The 17,888-nt window shown below is 37.7% G+C and overlaps 1 protein-coding gene across 1 annotated transcript in view; it reads right to left on the bottom strand.

Moving 5' to 3' along the window:
- LOC128214322 (sushi, von Willebrand factor type A, EGF and pentraxin domain-containing protein 1-like) overlaps nt 1-17,888 on the bottom strand; it is a 56,208-nt gene that overhangs the window by 28,612 nt on the left and 9,708 nt on the right. The window contains exons 5-23 of the mRNA XM_052920737.1: nt 17,175-17,354; nt 16,357-16,536; nt 15,832-16,011; nt 15,368-15,547; nt 14,881-15,060; nt 13,718-13,897; nt 13,209-13,388; nt 12,688-12,867; nt 11,260-11,442; nt 10,637-10,819; nt 9,251-9,430; nt 8,924-9,106; nt 8,486-8,674; nt 7,656-7,835; nt 7,347-7,529; nt 5,894-6,073; nt 3,531-3,710; nt 1,203-1,385; nt 277-465 (exon numbers count right to left, since the gene is read on the bottom strand). Of these exons, the coding sequence (XP_052776697.1) occupies nt 277-465; nt 1,203-1,385; nt 3,531-3,710; nt 5,894-6,073; nt 7,347-7,529; nt 7,656-7,835; nt 8,486-8,674; nt 8,924-9,106; nt 9,251-9,430; nt 10,637-10,819; nt 11,260-11,442; nt 12,688-12,867; nt 13,209-13,388; nt 13,718-13,897; nt 14,881-15,060; nt 15,368-15,547; nt 15,832-16,011; nt 16,357-16,536; nt 17,175-17,354 (3,453 nt within the window). The remainder of the gene's footprint in view (nt 1-276; nt 466-1,202; nt 1,386-3,530; nt 3,711-5,893; nt 6,074-7,346; nt 7,530-7,655; nt 7,836-8,485; nt 8,675-8,923; nt 9,107-9,250; nt 9,431-10,636; nt 10,820-11,259; nt 11,443-12,687; nt 12,868-13,208; nt 13,389-13,717; nt 13,898-14,880; nt 15,061-15,367; nt 15,548-15,831; nt 16,012-16,356; nt 16,537-17,174; nt 17,355-17,888) is intronic.

Genomic DNA, 17,888 nt, shown 5'->3' with positions numbered 1-17,888 from the left:
ACGCTGCTACAGACGACAATCTTCAACAAGGAAGGTAATTACAATGTGATGACCATTAAAAGGGAGTTCCATACGGGCATTTTATCTTCGCCCGTGGACAAGATAAGAATTTCTAGCATGGTTAAATTATTGGATCTACTTATCTGAGGTGGGAGAAAATTGATGCTAAACCTAAAATGCTTTTATTGAAACGACCCCTGGCAGGACTTTAAACGAATAAGCATATTAAAGGAATAGTATACGTCGTTGTTATCGCTAATACAACTAAAATGGTACTTGTGCAGACAGGCGTGACGTCCGTCCAGTCGGCAAATTCGTTGCACGTATGTGCGAGGTCCCCGCTGAGCAGCCAGTAGCCTTTATCACATGCGTACGTAACTGTGGTGCTGTAGTTATGTTCGCCGCCGGGTTCAACGGGCGTGTACGTGGCAAACGCAACGTCCGGTGGAGGAGCGCACGTTATAACTGGACGTATAATTTTTACATAAAAAAGTTTATTTGCAATACATTCAGAAGGCCATGGCCATTGTGGACAAATAACGTATTCAGTAATTTAGTATTTACACTAATCTTTCAAAGCTGCACTCTCATAGATTGACCATTCTAACACTTTTTTTTTATTTTTTGTCTTGGAATGAGCAAATGTTTGCGTAAATATCTTCAGTCCAATGATATAAGATAGCTGAAAATAAATCAGATCGTAGATTTTCATATTTCCGTTCGAAAATTAATGTTTTATAGCTTAAACCGTTACTTACGGTTTAAGAAAAATGCATCAAACATCATTTTTTTTAACTCAAATATAAAAATCTGTGATCTATTTTTGTCAGCAGATTTATGACTGGTTTCCATGGGTTTTCGTAAAAATTGGCTCGTTCCAAGACAAAATATAAAAAAGTTGTCAAAACGTTCAATCTGTGAGAGTGCAGCTTTAAAAGCTTAAAAATGTATGATAAAATACGCGATAAAAAATCATACAAATACTAGTATTTGTTATATGCAAAATAATTAAAGTAGTTATTGACTTGACTTATTTGCTTTTGAACAAAATGCAACTTGCATTTTATGTCGGCTCATGTTATATACTAGGAGCTTGAGTGCAGGTGAATATAAAAAGGCATTTGTAATATTACAGTTAATAAAAATACTTAAATAATATTTTTAGGGAATATAAGTATGAACTATTGAATTTAAAAACGAACTAGTGCATGTGGATTCCGTTCCCTCAAAGGTAGCGAGCTCCGTGCACCTCCGCGTGGCATCCCCGCTCGTTCTGTTGTAGCCAAGGTCGCACGTGTACGTTATTGACGTGTTGTAGTTCACTTCCGTTGCCACGGAAGATATGCTCGAGTAAGAAGGGGCGTCCGGAACCAGGCATGTTATGACTGATTTATATCCATACATGTTATGAATGTAGAAAGATGGAGTTAGAAAGAAAACACAATGCTTCCGATTTAAACTAGATTAATAAAATGTATACACCAATAAAAGATACTTTATTATTGATATTTTATTCAAACACAAACACTAAATAACCATATATTTATAAATATGTGGTACATGCTGACTATTGTGAAACCTACTTAAACATTATGCAGAATGGTCATTCGGAACTCCTCGGCCATTTCCCATCGAAAACAACCTAGAATGTATGCCGGTACATCAGTAGAAGAATATCATAAAATTTTAAATGATAGTTATTAATTGTAGTATTTAAACGTACATTTTGTATTTCTAAGTTTAATTTGATTGCCATTTAAGTGTTGTATTGCATAAATGATTAAGAATTCCCAAGAATTGAGTCAATAAGTTTGACTGTTAAATTGAAATTAAAACGCGATCAACTTGAAGCGTAGTTAAATGTGTAGAATTTTACGTTGTTAACCGTCAATTTACACCAGACGTTGTTTCGGTGGTTAATGGGCGAGGACTTCCGAATGCAAGAATTGTTTTTTCGGTATCATAAAAATATACATTGCGTCTTACTTTTTAACTTTAACCTATACCTTAGATACAATTTATTTGATTTAACTTATTACATATTTTTACGATACACGTGTGTGAATAGAATGTAATATTGTTTTTGCTATATATATCTACATACATGTATATGCTTGTAAGATTAAGTGCGAGAAGAGTTCTAGTAGAAATGCTGCGTGCACAATTTAGTTCAACTATTACTAAAACCCGGACCGCCGTACCCCCGTACCGTAGTGTTAAATTCCATTAAACTTAAACTCAATATACTTATTCGTTACAAACATATACGGTTATGCATAAGCATTTATAAAAGCTTGATAAAATGCTAAACTTAATGTATGTTATTGAAGTTTATTTCGTGTACGGCTTAAATACGGCAGACATTTATGTCGGTTGATGGAATGCAAACTAAAACAGTGTGTGTACTAACGTCACAAATGCTACGTCGGAAGGCGACACTTTGCTTCGAATGATGACTTAGCACAAAGATAAATTTTCTTATTCTTCACCATTTTAAATGAAACAAAGGGCATTCTATGCCGCTTAAAAAGCCTCGCCTTCGTTTTCTTTTACCCGAGTTTGAATAGGTCATTAGTTTCCTCGAACACTTCGACAAACCTGTTTCCAAAATAATGTTTTGACAGTGCTACATCAGGCGGCGATTTTGTGAAAAGGTTTGTCGAAGTGTTTTAGATAATAAACTCTCAATCAAACTCTAGCAAACGACCGAATGCAGGGCTATGTAAGCGGCGCAGACTGTGACATGTTTCATTTAATATGATGGATAAGTTATCTTTGTTTAAATCTTAATTAAAAGCAAAATTTTGCCTTTCGACGTAGCATTTATGACGTCATTTATCACGTGGTATACACAAACTGTTACACGGGATCCGTTAGTTTTGTGGAGACATTTTGTCAAGTTGTTCTCAGTGACCTTCAACCTTTTTTTCAAATTAGTAGACGCAAACCTAGTCTGGTGTATCTTTGCATCAACAATAATCTTGTTGATAACCTCACTAGAGGATCCAGGGAGGGGGCACCCACCTCCCTAAAATCGTCCAAGTTTACTTTTAAGTTTAAGAAAGGAAAAAAAAAGAAATCAAACATGCTCAAAATGCACTCTAACGCCAAATCCTTGATCCCCGCCCCTGAACCCGACTATTAAATTATTAAACATCTTTGTTACTTGCCACCCACATGAACCACAAGCCACATGCGACAAAACATTTAGACAAACACGTGACACTTCTAACACGTTACAAAATTCACAACGTAACACATATATTTATAAGTATATCGTAAAAGCTAGCATTGTAAGCCTGCTTTGTGGATGCAACTGGGGAAGGCAGCTGGGTTGGGCGCATGGGTTTTGGTAGAAATGGATTTTTTAAAACAGTTTATATGCAAATATAGTCATTTGTTCAGGGAATTTAATGCACTTCCCGAACTTTTCCGCTATGTCATTTCTGTTTATTTTTGTTTAAAATAGATAAGAAAACAGTTTAATTGATCATTTAGTAAATTGATCAATTTCAAAATATTTTACTTACTGACACAATCCGGAAGTACCCCTGACCAGAGACCGCTGGGAAGGCAGGTGCGATTGACGTCACCAGAACTGTGGTTGTATCCTAGGTTACAAGTGTAATCAATAATCCCGCCAAAATTGTGCAGAACTTGGTCGGGAATCGAAGTCATATATGTTGAATCCTCCTGAATACATGCTGATCCTGAGAATATAAAATGGGAAAATGAACAATGGGAAGAAATTGTTTGGCTTGTATGTTTAGATGTTGCGCCATTAAAGGGGCTGTCTCACGTATGATAAAATACATGATTGTAGCGGAAAAAAAAGAAAATTGTCGAAAACAGACATAAACAGGGCATCGATGTGTACAATGCATTGAAACTTACTAACTGAAGTACCACATAGTTTACAATTTATTTAAGTTTAGCAGTTATTTCGTATTTTTCCAATTAAAAATATTACTGGGTATGTCTACCAGGTAGAATTCATTCCTTATGCGTGATTGGCTAGTCGGTGTTATCACGTGATATTACCGAGGTAGGTATATAGCTTAATTATGTCACCCAATTAGTGTAAGAGTAGCTCAGTGAGTAAGACGCTAAACTTCAATTTTGGCGACGCGGGTTCGAACCCGGTCTCCGACACAATATTATTTTTTACATTTTGGTACTTTTTTTACAATTATGATATCAAAGCGTAACACATTCTAATAGATAATTGTCCGAGATTCGATACAGAAAAACACTTTTTTTGGTGCCAATCTGTGACACAGTTCCGTTTAATAGGAACTATTTTAGACAGGTGAGTGACTTCATTAGGTCGATTTATCCCTGAATACATGCTGTTCCTGGGAAAATATAAAGACAATATGAAAAATGACAAACAAATGTTTTGTTTGTCTGTTCAGATATTGCAACTTGGTTGGGAACTATTTTAGGAAGATGAAGGGCCTTACCAGGTCGATTTATCCCTGAATGTATGCTATTTTTAGAAAATATGAAACATAGGAAGATATAACTTTGCCTTTATGTTTAGATATTGCACCATATTTATGAACTAGTTTACATTTATGTCGGGCCTCATAAGATCAAATTATCCCTGAATGTACGCTATTTCTAGGTAAATATAAACGAAATAGGAAATAAAGAAAGAAATTACTCGGCTTGTATGTTTAGATATTGCACCATATTTATGAACTATTTTACATTTATGTCGGGCCTCATAAGGTCAAATTATCCCTGAATGTACGCTATTTCTAAGTAAATATAAACGAAATAGGAAATAAAGAAAGAAATTACTCAGCTTGTATGTTTAGATATTGCACCATATTTATGAACTTTTTTAAGTATATGTCGGGCCTCATTTCGTCAAACTATCCCTGAATACACGCTATTTCTAAGCAGATATAAAGGAAATATGAAACATAGGCAGAAATTGGCTTATATGTTCAGATATTGTGTCGTAATAATGAATTATTATAGATATATGTCGGGCATCATTAGGTTTAATAATCCTTAATTCACACCGATCCTGTTTAAATGTTTACAGGAGAATTGTCCGTTTCAGTGAGATGTCGATTATATTTCATCGAGTGAGCATCAATAGTCATATTTTCACGAGTCGCCTTTTGATGATGCAATTAGATTGTTAAGAACACAATGGGCGGATTGTTCAGAACTTTATTAAAGTTAACAACGTTGTTAACGTCATCGTTGTTAACGTCATCGTTGTTAACTATCAAAATCAGTATTCCTCTGTAAGTTTCACAGATACACTTCTGATCTGTAGTATTCCGAACAAGAGGTGACACAACAGTTTCAGCTGTACTTGTTTTATTTAAAGTGACACTCTTATTTAAAATCAATACATACACATGTATAACAAACATAAATTTTGAGTGATAAACCTTCAACTACTTACTAAATAATGCAATTATGGAAATATTAATTACCGAAAACAAGATTGTAACCGTGTATTAAACAGCAGAAAGCGTAAAATAATTAAATGATTGGTGAATGCTAAAAGATTTACTGTGATCTACTATACTTTTTTAAAGTAGAAATACCGTGTTTTATTCACATTTCTTTCAAATTAAATTCGGTATCCTTCATAAGAGCCATTGTTTTCGACATTTATTCATCCTTAAGGACAATATTATTAATTGTGGTAAATCTTATTTGGGAGTAAGAGTGCATCTTTAAATATTTGAGCACATCATCAACTAGTTCACTTTTTAAAATTAACAACCATGTCCTTAGTCCTGTTGTTAATTTAACAGAATTCTGAACAATCGAGCCAATGTTGATCAAATGGATGGCCATGCGATCCAATGGACCCAATGACGTGTGGGGGTAGGGGATGTGAACAAACAAAATGATAACTTACTCGTACAAACAGGCGTGGAACCGGACCACGAGAAGTCTGGCTGGCAGGTGCGCGTCAAGTCACCGAAAGTGTGGTTGTAGGCGAGGTCACACGTGTACGTCACCGCATTATTGTAGTCGACCAATGCCACGTTAGGCGTAAACGTCGCGTTCCCAACAGCCTCTGTACTGCACCTGACCACTGAGTGAACATATTTAAAGTAACACTCGTATTCAAAATCAATACATAAACATGTATAACCAACATAAACTTTGAGTGATAAACCTTTAATCTTCATAGTAAATAATGCATTTATGAAAAATATGAACTCCTGATAACAAGAATGTAACCGTGAGATTAATTGCAGAAAGCGCAAACATATTAAATGATTGGTAAATGCTAAAAGATTAACTGTGATCTACTAAAGTCTTATAACTAAAGGTAGGAATAGTGTGTTTTATACTCATTTCTTTTAAATTTAACTCAGTGTCCTTCATAAGAACCATTGTTTTGACATTTATTCATCCTTTGTGAAATATTTGAACAATGTTATTTATTGTGGTAAATCTTATTTAGGAGTAAGAGTGCATCTTTAAAGGATATGTTCATATAATGTGAAATAATAACAATCGAGTTAATTGTGGGTTTAGCAACATGGAACAAAAAAATATGTAACTTCATTGGACTTGTCTTTTTAATAAATCGTTACGCCTTTACTTAAACTTTACCCCGAAAGCAGCATCAATATATCTGCCACAAATGAACTGCGAAGGCTAGGCTGTGCAAATATAAGCATGTCTGTCTGGGGTAGCAGACATAAAACAAGATAATCGTCTGAATTTAGGTATCGAGAGCATCCATTGTGAATAATACAATAGTCCCACGTAGAATGGGATAATATGATTCTATAAAATTGTAAACAGACTCAAGCGGTTTAACAATGGTTGCAAATGACGTATTGATCTTTTTAAGTATGGACGTCATAAACATTTAACAGGCGTAAGGAGTACTGAATATTAAATGTTTTAAACTGCGTTCAAAGTTAAATTCCATTGCAGATAAACGGCAGACAATAATCGACTACGTGAAGGTATGCAAAGCACATTTTATTTTCTTGTTTATTTTGGAGATATATAAACATTACCAAATACAATTATACACAAAAACATGAAACATCAAATAAAAATTACGTCAAACAGTTAAAAACGTCAAAAGGCGGCACGGGTTCGAGTAAAGATCAATAATTTAAATGTTTAAGGAGAGGCAGGGAGAATTATTTACTGTTCAATAAGTTCCTTAGAAAAACCAGTAAAACCCGTACCGTACCGTACCAGATTTTGTCCAAACGGGAAATAGTTGATAGTATATGACGGGCGATAAGAAGACAAACTATTTTGACGCGTCTTTAATGCCTTGTTTCAACATTAGATTTGTAACTGAATTTTAACTCTCTAAATCAAATAAAGCTCCTTACATGAGCACGTTGGAGCTGTTCCCAACCACGTGCCGTCATTTTGGCAATCAAGCGTGTCATCACCAGCACTGATGTAATACCCGACGGTGCAGGTGTACGTTGCGTTCGTGCCAAACTGATAAATTGTCTCCGTTGGCGCGAACGTTCCCATGGTTGTGGTTGGCGGAGGGAGACAGGCGGCAACTAGATACAATGTAAGATGTCAGTACAGACGCAAACTTACTCTTTTAAAGGCGCACACTATATATGTATACACACACTGTTAAAGTCAAATGCTATAAAAGTAAAGAAAAAAATATCAAACATTACTGGTGCACGTGGGCAGACTGCCGTCCCAGGCTGGTGTATCGTCGCACGTGCGAGTGAGGTCTCCGGCCGTGTGGTTGTAGTTAATGAAGCATGTGTAAGCGACGCTCGTTGCGTAGTCGTACTTGGCCTGGTCCGGAGACGCCGCTGCGAAGGACACTGCGATCTTGTCGCACTGTTTTACTGTTAAACATGGCTGGATTTTAGAAATTAATGGAAGATACATGATGACATAACTATGAAAAAGACGCCCGGAAGTAAGTATAAGGTAACTTCTACGAAAAGAAATTGAGGTGTATATAGGATATTATGTAATTGTTATAACACTGTAGAATTGTAACACAGCAACGTGATATGATAAAGAACGGTTGCACGCAGAGAAAAAAGAAAAATCGTTAGATAAATAGAAACACATAGAGTAGATATATATCTATATAGAGATAACAAGCTCAAACAGAATCCTTCGCTTATATAATATGAGTAACCACGTCCCTCCCAGGTCCGGGGGTATACCGGGGATAGCCGGGGAAATGGGCCGTGTTTTTACTTTCCAGGTGACCCCGCAGTGCCGGATGAATGCGGTGGTTTTGTCTTCACACCAAAAAAAAGCGGGGACTCGGCCTTAAATAGGGTCCCTGAGGTGCGGGGGCATTTTAGCGACGATTTAACCAGCAGGTCGTCCATGCGGGGCGGGGATCTTGCACGGGCTTCCTGGACCAAAAGTCAAAGTCCCCGCTATTCCCCGGACCTTGGGAGGGCCGTGGTTACAATTGACTAGTGCATTATGAGTACATTTTTATTTGCTATTAGAGTAATAAGCGCGGGCCAGTTACTAGTGCACGTGAGCTCAGTCCCGTCCCAGGATTCGATCTGCACGCAGGTTCTCGTTGCCGTGCCGGAAACAACCTCATATCCGGTAATACACTCGTGTACCACCTGGTCGCCATGGTAATACATTGCAGCAGCCGTGGTAGTCATGGAAACGAAACTACCCAGCGCGGGGGCAGTTGAACATGTAATCACTGAAGCGGAGCAAGTTATAACAAACAGTTTATTTTAAGCGCGCGCTATTAAGTGCATGCATTTAATTCAATAAACAAACACTCACTGCCTCATTGCAAACCGATATTAATTCATATTAATTCATAGCACTTAGCTTTTAATTATTTAAAATCTAATGCATTCTGGATCAATAATTCCCGCTTGCTGGAGCAAACGATCATACTTAACAAAAGAACGCATTTTAGAAATCGCAGTCGTCATAAGCGTACATGTGCATGTTGGAAGCGTGCCAGACCACGTGTCAGGGTTGTTGCAGGTGCGCGTTGCTGTTCCTGACGTCATCTGGTACGTCGTGTCACATGTGTACGTCACTGTGTCACCGTAGTTGTAGCTGCCTTGAGCCGTGTCCTTTGTCGAGTTTGGAACGTCAGCGGACGGTACACAAGTTATCACTTCAAGAAAGTAAAAAATAATATTACCACGTTAAAGGTGCGTTCGCTCGTGTAGAAATCATTGCTACATTTTAATTTTGTATATTCTTCGCTATGGTAGAGTGTTTACAACATTCAAACTTTACGAAAATAGCGCATGCCTACTTGAGCAAGTGGGCGTGGTTCCAGACCACGTGGTGTCAGCCTGACACGTCCTCGTTAGGTCACCAGCCGAATGTATATATCCGGTAAGGCAATTATACGTTACGCTCGTAGCATAGTCGTAGCTGACTTGGTCCGGGGACTTGCTAGAGCTAGGCACAGCCGCAGGCGCGCAAGTTTTGACTGCAATGGCGACACGATAAGCAATAGTCTAAATTTAGAACGAACTTCCGGGATGAGCACATGTGGTAAAGAACACAGCAGTAGCACTAAACAATTTAGTTTAAAGTTCGGCTACTCAGAAGAAACATCACATCTACTGTAAATATTCACACACAAGAATGTCAGAGTAGTACAAACATTCATAAACTGTCTAAAAGTAGAATGCTATTTGTAGATGATATATCACTAAGATTCAAAAATTTGAGATGTCGCAAAACACTAATTGTACATAAACATGTGGGCTACCTTTCGTGCATTACGTCATCAAGGTATGTGTACATTGTACACATTTTAGGATGACGTGTGCAACAACACCAGGAACGTGGTTTATGCGATTATCAGCAAGCCAACAAGTTCAAGCCCCAATTCATTGAAACTTCTTAAGTTAATGCTTACTATTTTGTACTGGTATACTTTGTGAAATGTTAACTTCTTAACGACTTTTGAGTCTTAAACAAAGAATTGTATCTCAGTGAAATTCCCGATAATTTTTCATGTATCACAATAAATTTAAGTATGCATTTTGGCTAATTGAAAAAGCTTCTTAAAGGTACTCACTCATGTTTTCTGTAAAATACACCTCTTTTGTATGACAGTAAAAACGTTATAATTTTCAGATGCATAACCGGGAAATATAATTGATTCAAAAACATGAACGAGTCCCTTTCAAAGCTGCACTCTCATAGATTTACCGTTTTGACAAATCTTTTATTTTTTGTCTTGGAATGAGCCTTTTTCTGCGTAAGTATCTGCAAACCAGTCATATAAGACTAGTGACAAATAACAGATCACAGATTTACATATTTTCGTTCGCAAATTAATGTTTAATGGCTAAAACCGTTGCTAACGGTTTAAGAAAAATGCATAAAACAACATTTTTTGAACTTAAATATGAAAATCTGCGATATGAGTTTTTGTCAGCTTTCTAATATCACTGGTTTCCATGCATTTTTGCAAAAAATTGGCTCGTTCCTAGACAAAAAATGTCAAAACGTTCAATCTGTTAGAGTGCAGCTTTAAGACTGTTAAGCTTAATAAACTCAACGTACGTGAAGCTTGACATTCAAGTACGCGTACACGTAGACGTTGTGTTTTGCAACATTTCTATTTGGATACACATAGCTGTTTAAACCATGTCTGTTACCGAGAGCTTAAGCATGCACTAACTTGTACACACAGGGTCATCTCCGCTCCAAAGGAATCCGTCTGAGCATGCGCGCGAAAAGTCTCCGGAAAAAGGCTCATATCCGGTATCACACGTGTAAGTCACAGCCTCGCCGTAGTTGTAAGTCGCTTGCACAGGCGTGAACGCTCCGAAAGATATTGGCGTGGGCGCACCGCAAGTTATGTCTTAAGAAATTAGTTAAGTCATGTGGTGCAACTAAGAATAATGTGTGAAAATATAGATGTAAACTATCAGATACAGCGAGCCTGATTTAAAGTTTGTCTTTTTTACAGTTTTAGATTACTATATTAAAGAATAGGTTGCTTTTATTTGGGCAGAAAATGCAGTTTAAGGAAATTATAGGCAAACAATTAAGAGCTCGATAAACGACAGAAATGTTTCTAGAAATAAACATAAACATGGATAGTCTAATAAAAACACGTCATAAGAAAAATATTGTCCGAAATATAAAAATATCCTAAAAATATAATGTATCTTTTCCTTTACTTGCCTGAAAAAATAAATGTACTGTAGGCGAACGCACTTAAATGCAAACTTTGGTCAATGATACCAAAGTATACAGGTATACGTGTACACAGCAAATTCTAAAAAGGGAAAGATTTACAAGTGCATGTGGGAGGAGTTCCAGTGAACACCGAACCAACAGTGCAGGTGCGCGTGACGTCGCCAGCCGTGATCCAATATCCGGTGTCACAAACGTACGTGACCGACTCCGAGTAGATGTAAGACGCTTGAACCGCTGTGTACGTAGCAAACGCTGCATTGGCAGGCGCGCCGCATGTTATAACTGCAAAGCCAAAAAGCAAGGGGATGAATTACATTTAAAAATAAGTAGTTGTTTTTGTTGTGGAGATGGTTCTACAGCAGTGTGTGTGTATACCACGTGATAAATTGCGTCATAAATGCTACATTGAAAGGCCATATTTTGCTTCGAATGAAGACCTAAAACAAAGATAACTTCACTATTTCTTCACCATATTAGATGAAACATAGCGCAGTCTAAGCCTCTTACGGAGCCTCGCCTTCGGTCTTTTACCAGAGTTTGATTAAAAGTTTAATTTCTTCAAACACTTCGAAAACCTTTTCACTATACGGCCGTCTGACGGAGCACTGTCAAAACATTATCATGGAAACAGGTTTGTTGAAGTGTTTGAGGAGACTAATCACCTAATCAAACTTCGGTAATAAACGAAGACAGGGCTCTTTAAGTGTTTTATTTAAAAAGGTGTAGTTAAAGAAAAGTTATCTTTGATTTAAGTCTTCATTTTATGCAAAATGTTGCCTTCCGACGTAGCATATATGACGTAATTTATCACGTGGTATACACACACTGTAAAGGGCTTGTTTAAAAGCAAAACGACATCCAACTTCCATTTAACTTATAAATATATCTTAGAATGAGAGATTGAGTGGGTGTACCAAAAGGAGGTCGGTCCAAGTCTTCATGCTTTGTGGGGCATAGCACACACTCACTATACAGACATAGTGTAACCCTGGTTAAGAGTGAGCCTGGTTGTTTTAAGTGCGACAACGTATATACCATTGCACAAGGGACTTCTGTTTACCGTTCCTCCCGGAAGATTAATAAGTTTTTTGGTAATGACGCGGCGTATCAAACCTGACATTCAATATTTACCATTTGTTACCGTTATACCACAAATTTTAAAATGGCAAATAGACAACGGCAAAATAGAGGCTACTTGCACGTGTTAGTATACATATGGACTACTAAGTATGATCCCATCCAGATACGTGTAAAATTTGCAAGTTCAAGGCGTCGAGACGACGCGCGTATCTATATATGGCGTAGGTGGCTTTGTCGGGGATTTTGCTAGAGTTTGGCCCGCTCTAAGGCCCGAATGCAGCAACCGGGAACGCATCATCTGGTTGGTTAACAAAGCTCAAACATTGATTCGTTACGTTAAACGTATACTAGTGTAAACCAGAAAGCATACAAGTGAATGATAATATGAATTGCTTATAATAATTAGGGGTGTGATAATCTTTAACGGTATTGTGAGCGCATGCGTACTTGAGCAAGTAGGCGTGGTCCCAGACCACGTGGTGTCAGCCTGACATGTTCTCGTGAGATCACCGCCTGTATGTTCATACCCCGTGGTACACGAATATGTCACACTTGTAGCATAGTCGTAGGTGGCTTGGTCAGGGGACTTGCTAGAGTTGGGCACGCTGGCAGGCACGCAAGTAATAACTGTAAACGTATTATTTTGTTGGTGAACAAAGATCTTTCAAAGTAATCATGAGTCGTTACATATAATGAATTCCGAACAAAAAGCATACTTGTAATTATTAGTTACGATTTTCGCAGTCACTTTAACAACAAATGGATACGCAGCGGCTGACTGAGTTTGAAAAAAACAACAGGAGAAAACGCCAGCAGAACGCTTGCTCATTTTCATGAATTTTCCAAGTGTTTTGTCGAAGTACGTATAACAATATACATGTTTATGATAATATGGATAACTAATAATAAACAAGGGGGAACAAAGTTGTAGTTGATAATCATTAACGGTTTTGTGAGCGCATGCGTACTTGAGCAAGTAGGCGTGGTTCCAGACCACATGGTATCAGCCTGACATGTTCTCGTGAGATCACCGCCTGTATGTTCATACCCCGTGTTACACGAATATGTCACACTTGTAGCATAGTCGTAGGTGGCTTGGTCAGGGGACTTGCTAGAGTTGGGCACGCTGGCAGGCACGCATGTAATAACTGTAAACGCAGCATTTTGAAGGTAAACAAAGATCTATCATAGTAAACCGAGTCGTTATATATAATGCATTTCGAACAGCAAGCATACTCGTAATTATTAGTTACGTATTTTTGCAGTCACTCTAATAACAACTGGATACGCAGCGGTGGAATGGGTTTGAAAAACAGGAGAAAACGCCAACAGAACGCTTGCTCATTTTCATGAATTTTCCAAGTGTTTTGTCGAACTACATACATACATGTGAATGATAATATGAATTGCTAATAATAACAAGGGCGGACAAAGTTGTATTTGATAATCTTTAACGGTATTGTGAGCGCATGCGTACTTGAGCAAGTAGGCGTGGTTCCAGACCACATGGTATCAGCCTGACATGTTCTCGTGAGATCACCGCCTGTATGTTCATACCCCGTGGTACACGAATATGTCACACTTGTAGCATAGTCGTAGGTGGCTTGGTCAGGTGACTTGCTAGAGTTGGGCACGCTGGCAGGTACGCATGTAACAACTGTAAATGCAGCATTTGATTTGTTAACAAAGCTCTATCAAATTTAAAACCTGGGTCGTTACATTTATTTGATTCCGAACACAAGGATAAGTAAGGAACGCTTGCAGTGCTCATGCAGCAACTGGACACGAAGCGGCGGACTGGGTTTGAAAAGCAGGAGAAACACCAGCAGAACGCTTGCTCATTTCAATGAATTTAAGGGCTGGCCACAATGCAAAAGTGGGTGGGGAAGGTCAAAACCTAAAACGTTTAAAAAGTTTATGTTTTTTTTAGTTTTGAGGAACGATCGTTTTGGGGAGTAAAATATACATTCTTGTTGACATGTTTTGAGCTAGGTTAGGAGTTAAACAAATTTTACAAAAGAATATTTTATCAGATATTGGATAAAAAACATTCACATCCTTACGGAAAAGTTTGTCGACATTATTACTTTGTTTTAATGTGAAAATGCCCCCGACTACCTATTCAACAATGTATTGAGAGTTCTTGGTAAACTCTTGTCAAATAAGAAAGTTATTCAGCAAAATTTCCGGGTTACAAAAATGCATACAGTATATTTTTTTTAACTAGCTGCAATCAACACAAAGCACCAAGACATTGTTGATTGGGAAGTCCCGATAATTTTGACTAATAAACGTATTATTTTTTGTATTTAGACATTTCCGGGAAAACGTATATGCATTTTGATTGAAAATCTGATAAAATATCCTTTCGTCAAAATTGCTTAACTCCTATTTACAGCTTTACATGTTGCAACTAATATGTGAATTATTCTTGTTAAATATTGAACCTCAAGATTAAATAGAAATTGATTTTTTTAATCATTATTAATTGTTGGTCCTTCAATCGACTTTTGCATCGCTGCCGGCCTTTAAAAGATGTTTTGTAAGAGTACATAGAATATTCATACATATGATAGTATGAATTGCTTATACTAACTAGGGGTATGATAATCTTTAGCGGTATTGTGAGCGCATGCGTACTTGAGCAAGTAGGCGTGTTTCCAGACCACGTGGTGTCAGCCTGACATGTTCTCGTGAGATCACCGCCTGTATGTTCATACCCCGTGGTACACGAATATGTCACGCTTGTAGCATAGTCGTAGGTGGCTTGGTCAGGTGACTTGCTAGAGTTGGGCACGCTGGCAGCCACGCATGTAATAACTGTAAACGCAGCATTTGGTTGAATAGCAAAGACCTACCAAATTAACCCTGAGTCGTTACATTTATTTGATTCCGAACACAGGGGTAAGTAAGGAACGCTTGCAGTACTCATGCAGCAACTGGACACGAAGCGGCGGACTGGGTTTGAAAAACAGGAGAAACACCAGCAGAACGCTTGTTCATTTCAATGAATTTAACAGATGCTTTTGTAGGAGTACATATACTATACATGTGAATGATAATATGAACTGCTTATACTAACTAGGGGTAACATAATTTAATGATGGTATTGTGAGCGCATGCGTACTTGAGCAAGTAGGCGTGGTTCCAGACCACGTGGTGTCAGCCTGACATGTTCTCGTGAGATCACCGCCTGTATGCTCATACCCCGTGGTACACGAATATGTCACGCTTGTAGCATAGTCGTAGGTGGGTTGGTCAGGTGACTTGCTGGAGTTGGGCACGCTGGCAGGTACGCATGTAATAACTGTAAACGCAGCATTTGGTTTGATAGCAAAGCACTATGAACACAAGGCATAATTGTTATTATTAGTTAAGAACGCTTGCAGTCACTCATACAACAATTGAATACGCAGCAGTTGACTAGGTTTGAAAAACAGGAGAAACACCAGCAAAACGCTTGCTCATTTCAATGAAGTTAACAGATGTTTTTGTCGGAGTACATATTGAATGCATGCGTATGATAGTATGAATTGCTTATAACAACTAGTGGTATGATCGTCTTTAACGGTATTGTGAGCGCATGCGTACTTGAGCAAGTAGGCGTTGTCCCAGACCACGTGGTGTCAGCCTGACATGTTCTCGTGAGATCACCACCTGTATGTTCATACCCCGTGGTACACGAATATGTCACACTTGTAGCATAGTCGTAGGTGGCTTGGTCAGGTGACTTGCTAGAGTTGGGCACGCTGGCAGGCACGCAAGTAATAACTGTAAACGCAGCATTTTGTTGGTGAACAAAGATCTTTCAAAGTAATTATAAGGCGTTACATATAATGAATTCCGAACAAAAAGCATACTTGTAATTATTAGTTACGATTTTCGCAGTCACTTTAACAACAAATGGATACGCAGCGGCTGACTGAGTTTGAAACAAAAACAGGAGAAAACGCCAGCAGAACGCTTGCTCATTTTCATGAATTTTCCTAGTGTTTTGTCGAAGTACATATAATATACATGTTTATGGTAATATGGATAACTAATAAGTAATAATAAACAAGGGGGGAACAAAGTTGTAGTTGATAATCATTAACGGTTTTGTGAGCGCATGCGTACTTGAGCAAGTAGGCGTGGTTCCAGACCACGTGGTGTCAGCCTGACATGTTCTCGTGAGATCACCGCCTGTATGTTCATACCCCGTGGTACACGAATATGTCACGCTTGTAGCATAGTCGTAGGTGGCTTGGTCAGGGGACTTGCTAGAGTTGGGCACGCTGGCAGGCACGCATGTAATTACTAGAAATGCAGCGGTTTTATATATTAAAGCTGCACTCTCACAGATTTACCATTTTTACAACTTTTTATTTTTTGTCTTGGAAAGAGCAAATATTTGCGTAAATATCTGCAAACCAATGATATTAGATTGCTGACAAAAATATAGTTCGTAGATTTTCATATTTCCGTTCGAAAATTAATGTATTATGGCTTAGACCGTTTCTAACGGTTAAGAAAAATGCATAAAACATCAATTTTTGAACTTTAATATAAAGATCTGCGATCTTATTTTTTTCAGCAGTTTTAAATAACAGGTTTCCATGGATTTGCGCAAATATTGGTTCGTTCAAAGACAAAAAATAAAGAGTTGTCAAAACGTTCAATGTGTTAGAGTGCAGCTTTAAAAAACACACACAAAAGAAACACAAGCAGAGTGCTTGCCAATTTTAATTAACCAAATGAGAGAACCAGCGTAGCCATTCTTGTTAATTATAAATAACGTACCATACTTTGACATATAACTTAACGTCTTATTATTTTTAATGTTTTAAATAACAACAATTTCATCTTCTAATACATACTCTTAAATTTGGATTGCTTTTTTGTTGATATGTTTAATAAATGTTTGTTTTAACTACAACTTTTTTAAAAGTGCATACGTGAGCAAGCAGGCGTGGTTCCAGACCACGTGGTGTCAGCCTGACATGTCCTCGTGAGATCACCGCCTGTATGTTCATACCCCGTGGTACACGAATATGTCACGCTTGTAGCATAGTCGTAGGTGGCTTGGTCAGGGGACTTGCTAGAGTTGGGCACGCTGGCAGGCACGCATGTAATTACTAGAAATGGAGCGGTTTTATATATTAAAGCTGCACTCTCACAGATTTACCATTTTTACAACTTTTTATTTTTTTGTCTTGGAAAGAGCAAATATTTGCGTAAATATCTGCAAACCAATGATATTAGATTGCTGACAAAAATATAGTTCGTAGATTTTCATATTTCCGTTCGAAAATTAATGTTTTATGGCTTAGACCGTTTCTAACGGTTAAGAAAAATGCATAAAACATCAATTTTTGAACTTTAATATAAAGATCTGCGATCTTATTTTTTTTCAGCAGTTTTAAATAACAGGTTTCCATGGATTTGCGCAAATATTGGTTCGTTCAAAGACAAAAAATAAAGAGTTGTCAAAACGTTCAATGTGTTAGAGTGCAGCTTTAAAAAACACACACAAAAGAAACACAAGCAGAGTGCTTGCCAATTTTAATTAACCAAATGAGAGAACCAGCGTAGCCATTCTTGTTAATTATAAATAACGTACCATACTTTGACATATAACTTAACGTCTTATTATTTTTAATGTTTTAAAT

This window comes from Mya arenaria, chromosome 2, assembly GCF_026914265.1.
Source record: "Mya arenaria isolate MELC-2E11 chromosome 2, ASM2691426v1".
NCBI classification, from domain to species: Eukaryota; Metazoa; Mollusca; class Bivalvia; order Myida; family Myidae; genus Mya; species Mya arenaria.
The sequence above is the reverse complement of the archived record's forward strand: the minus strand, read 5'-3'. Positions and strand labels throughout refer to the sequence as shown.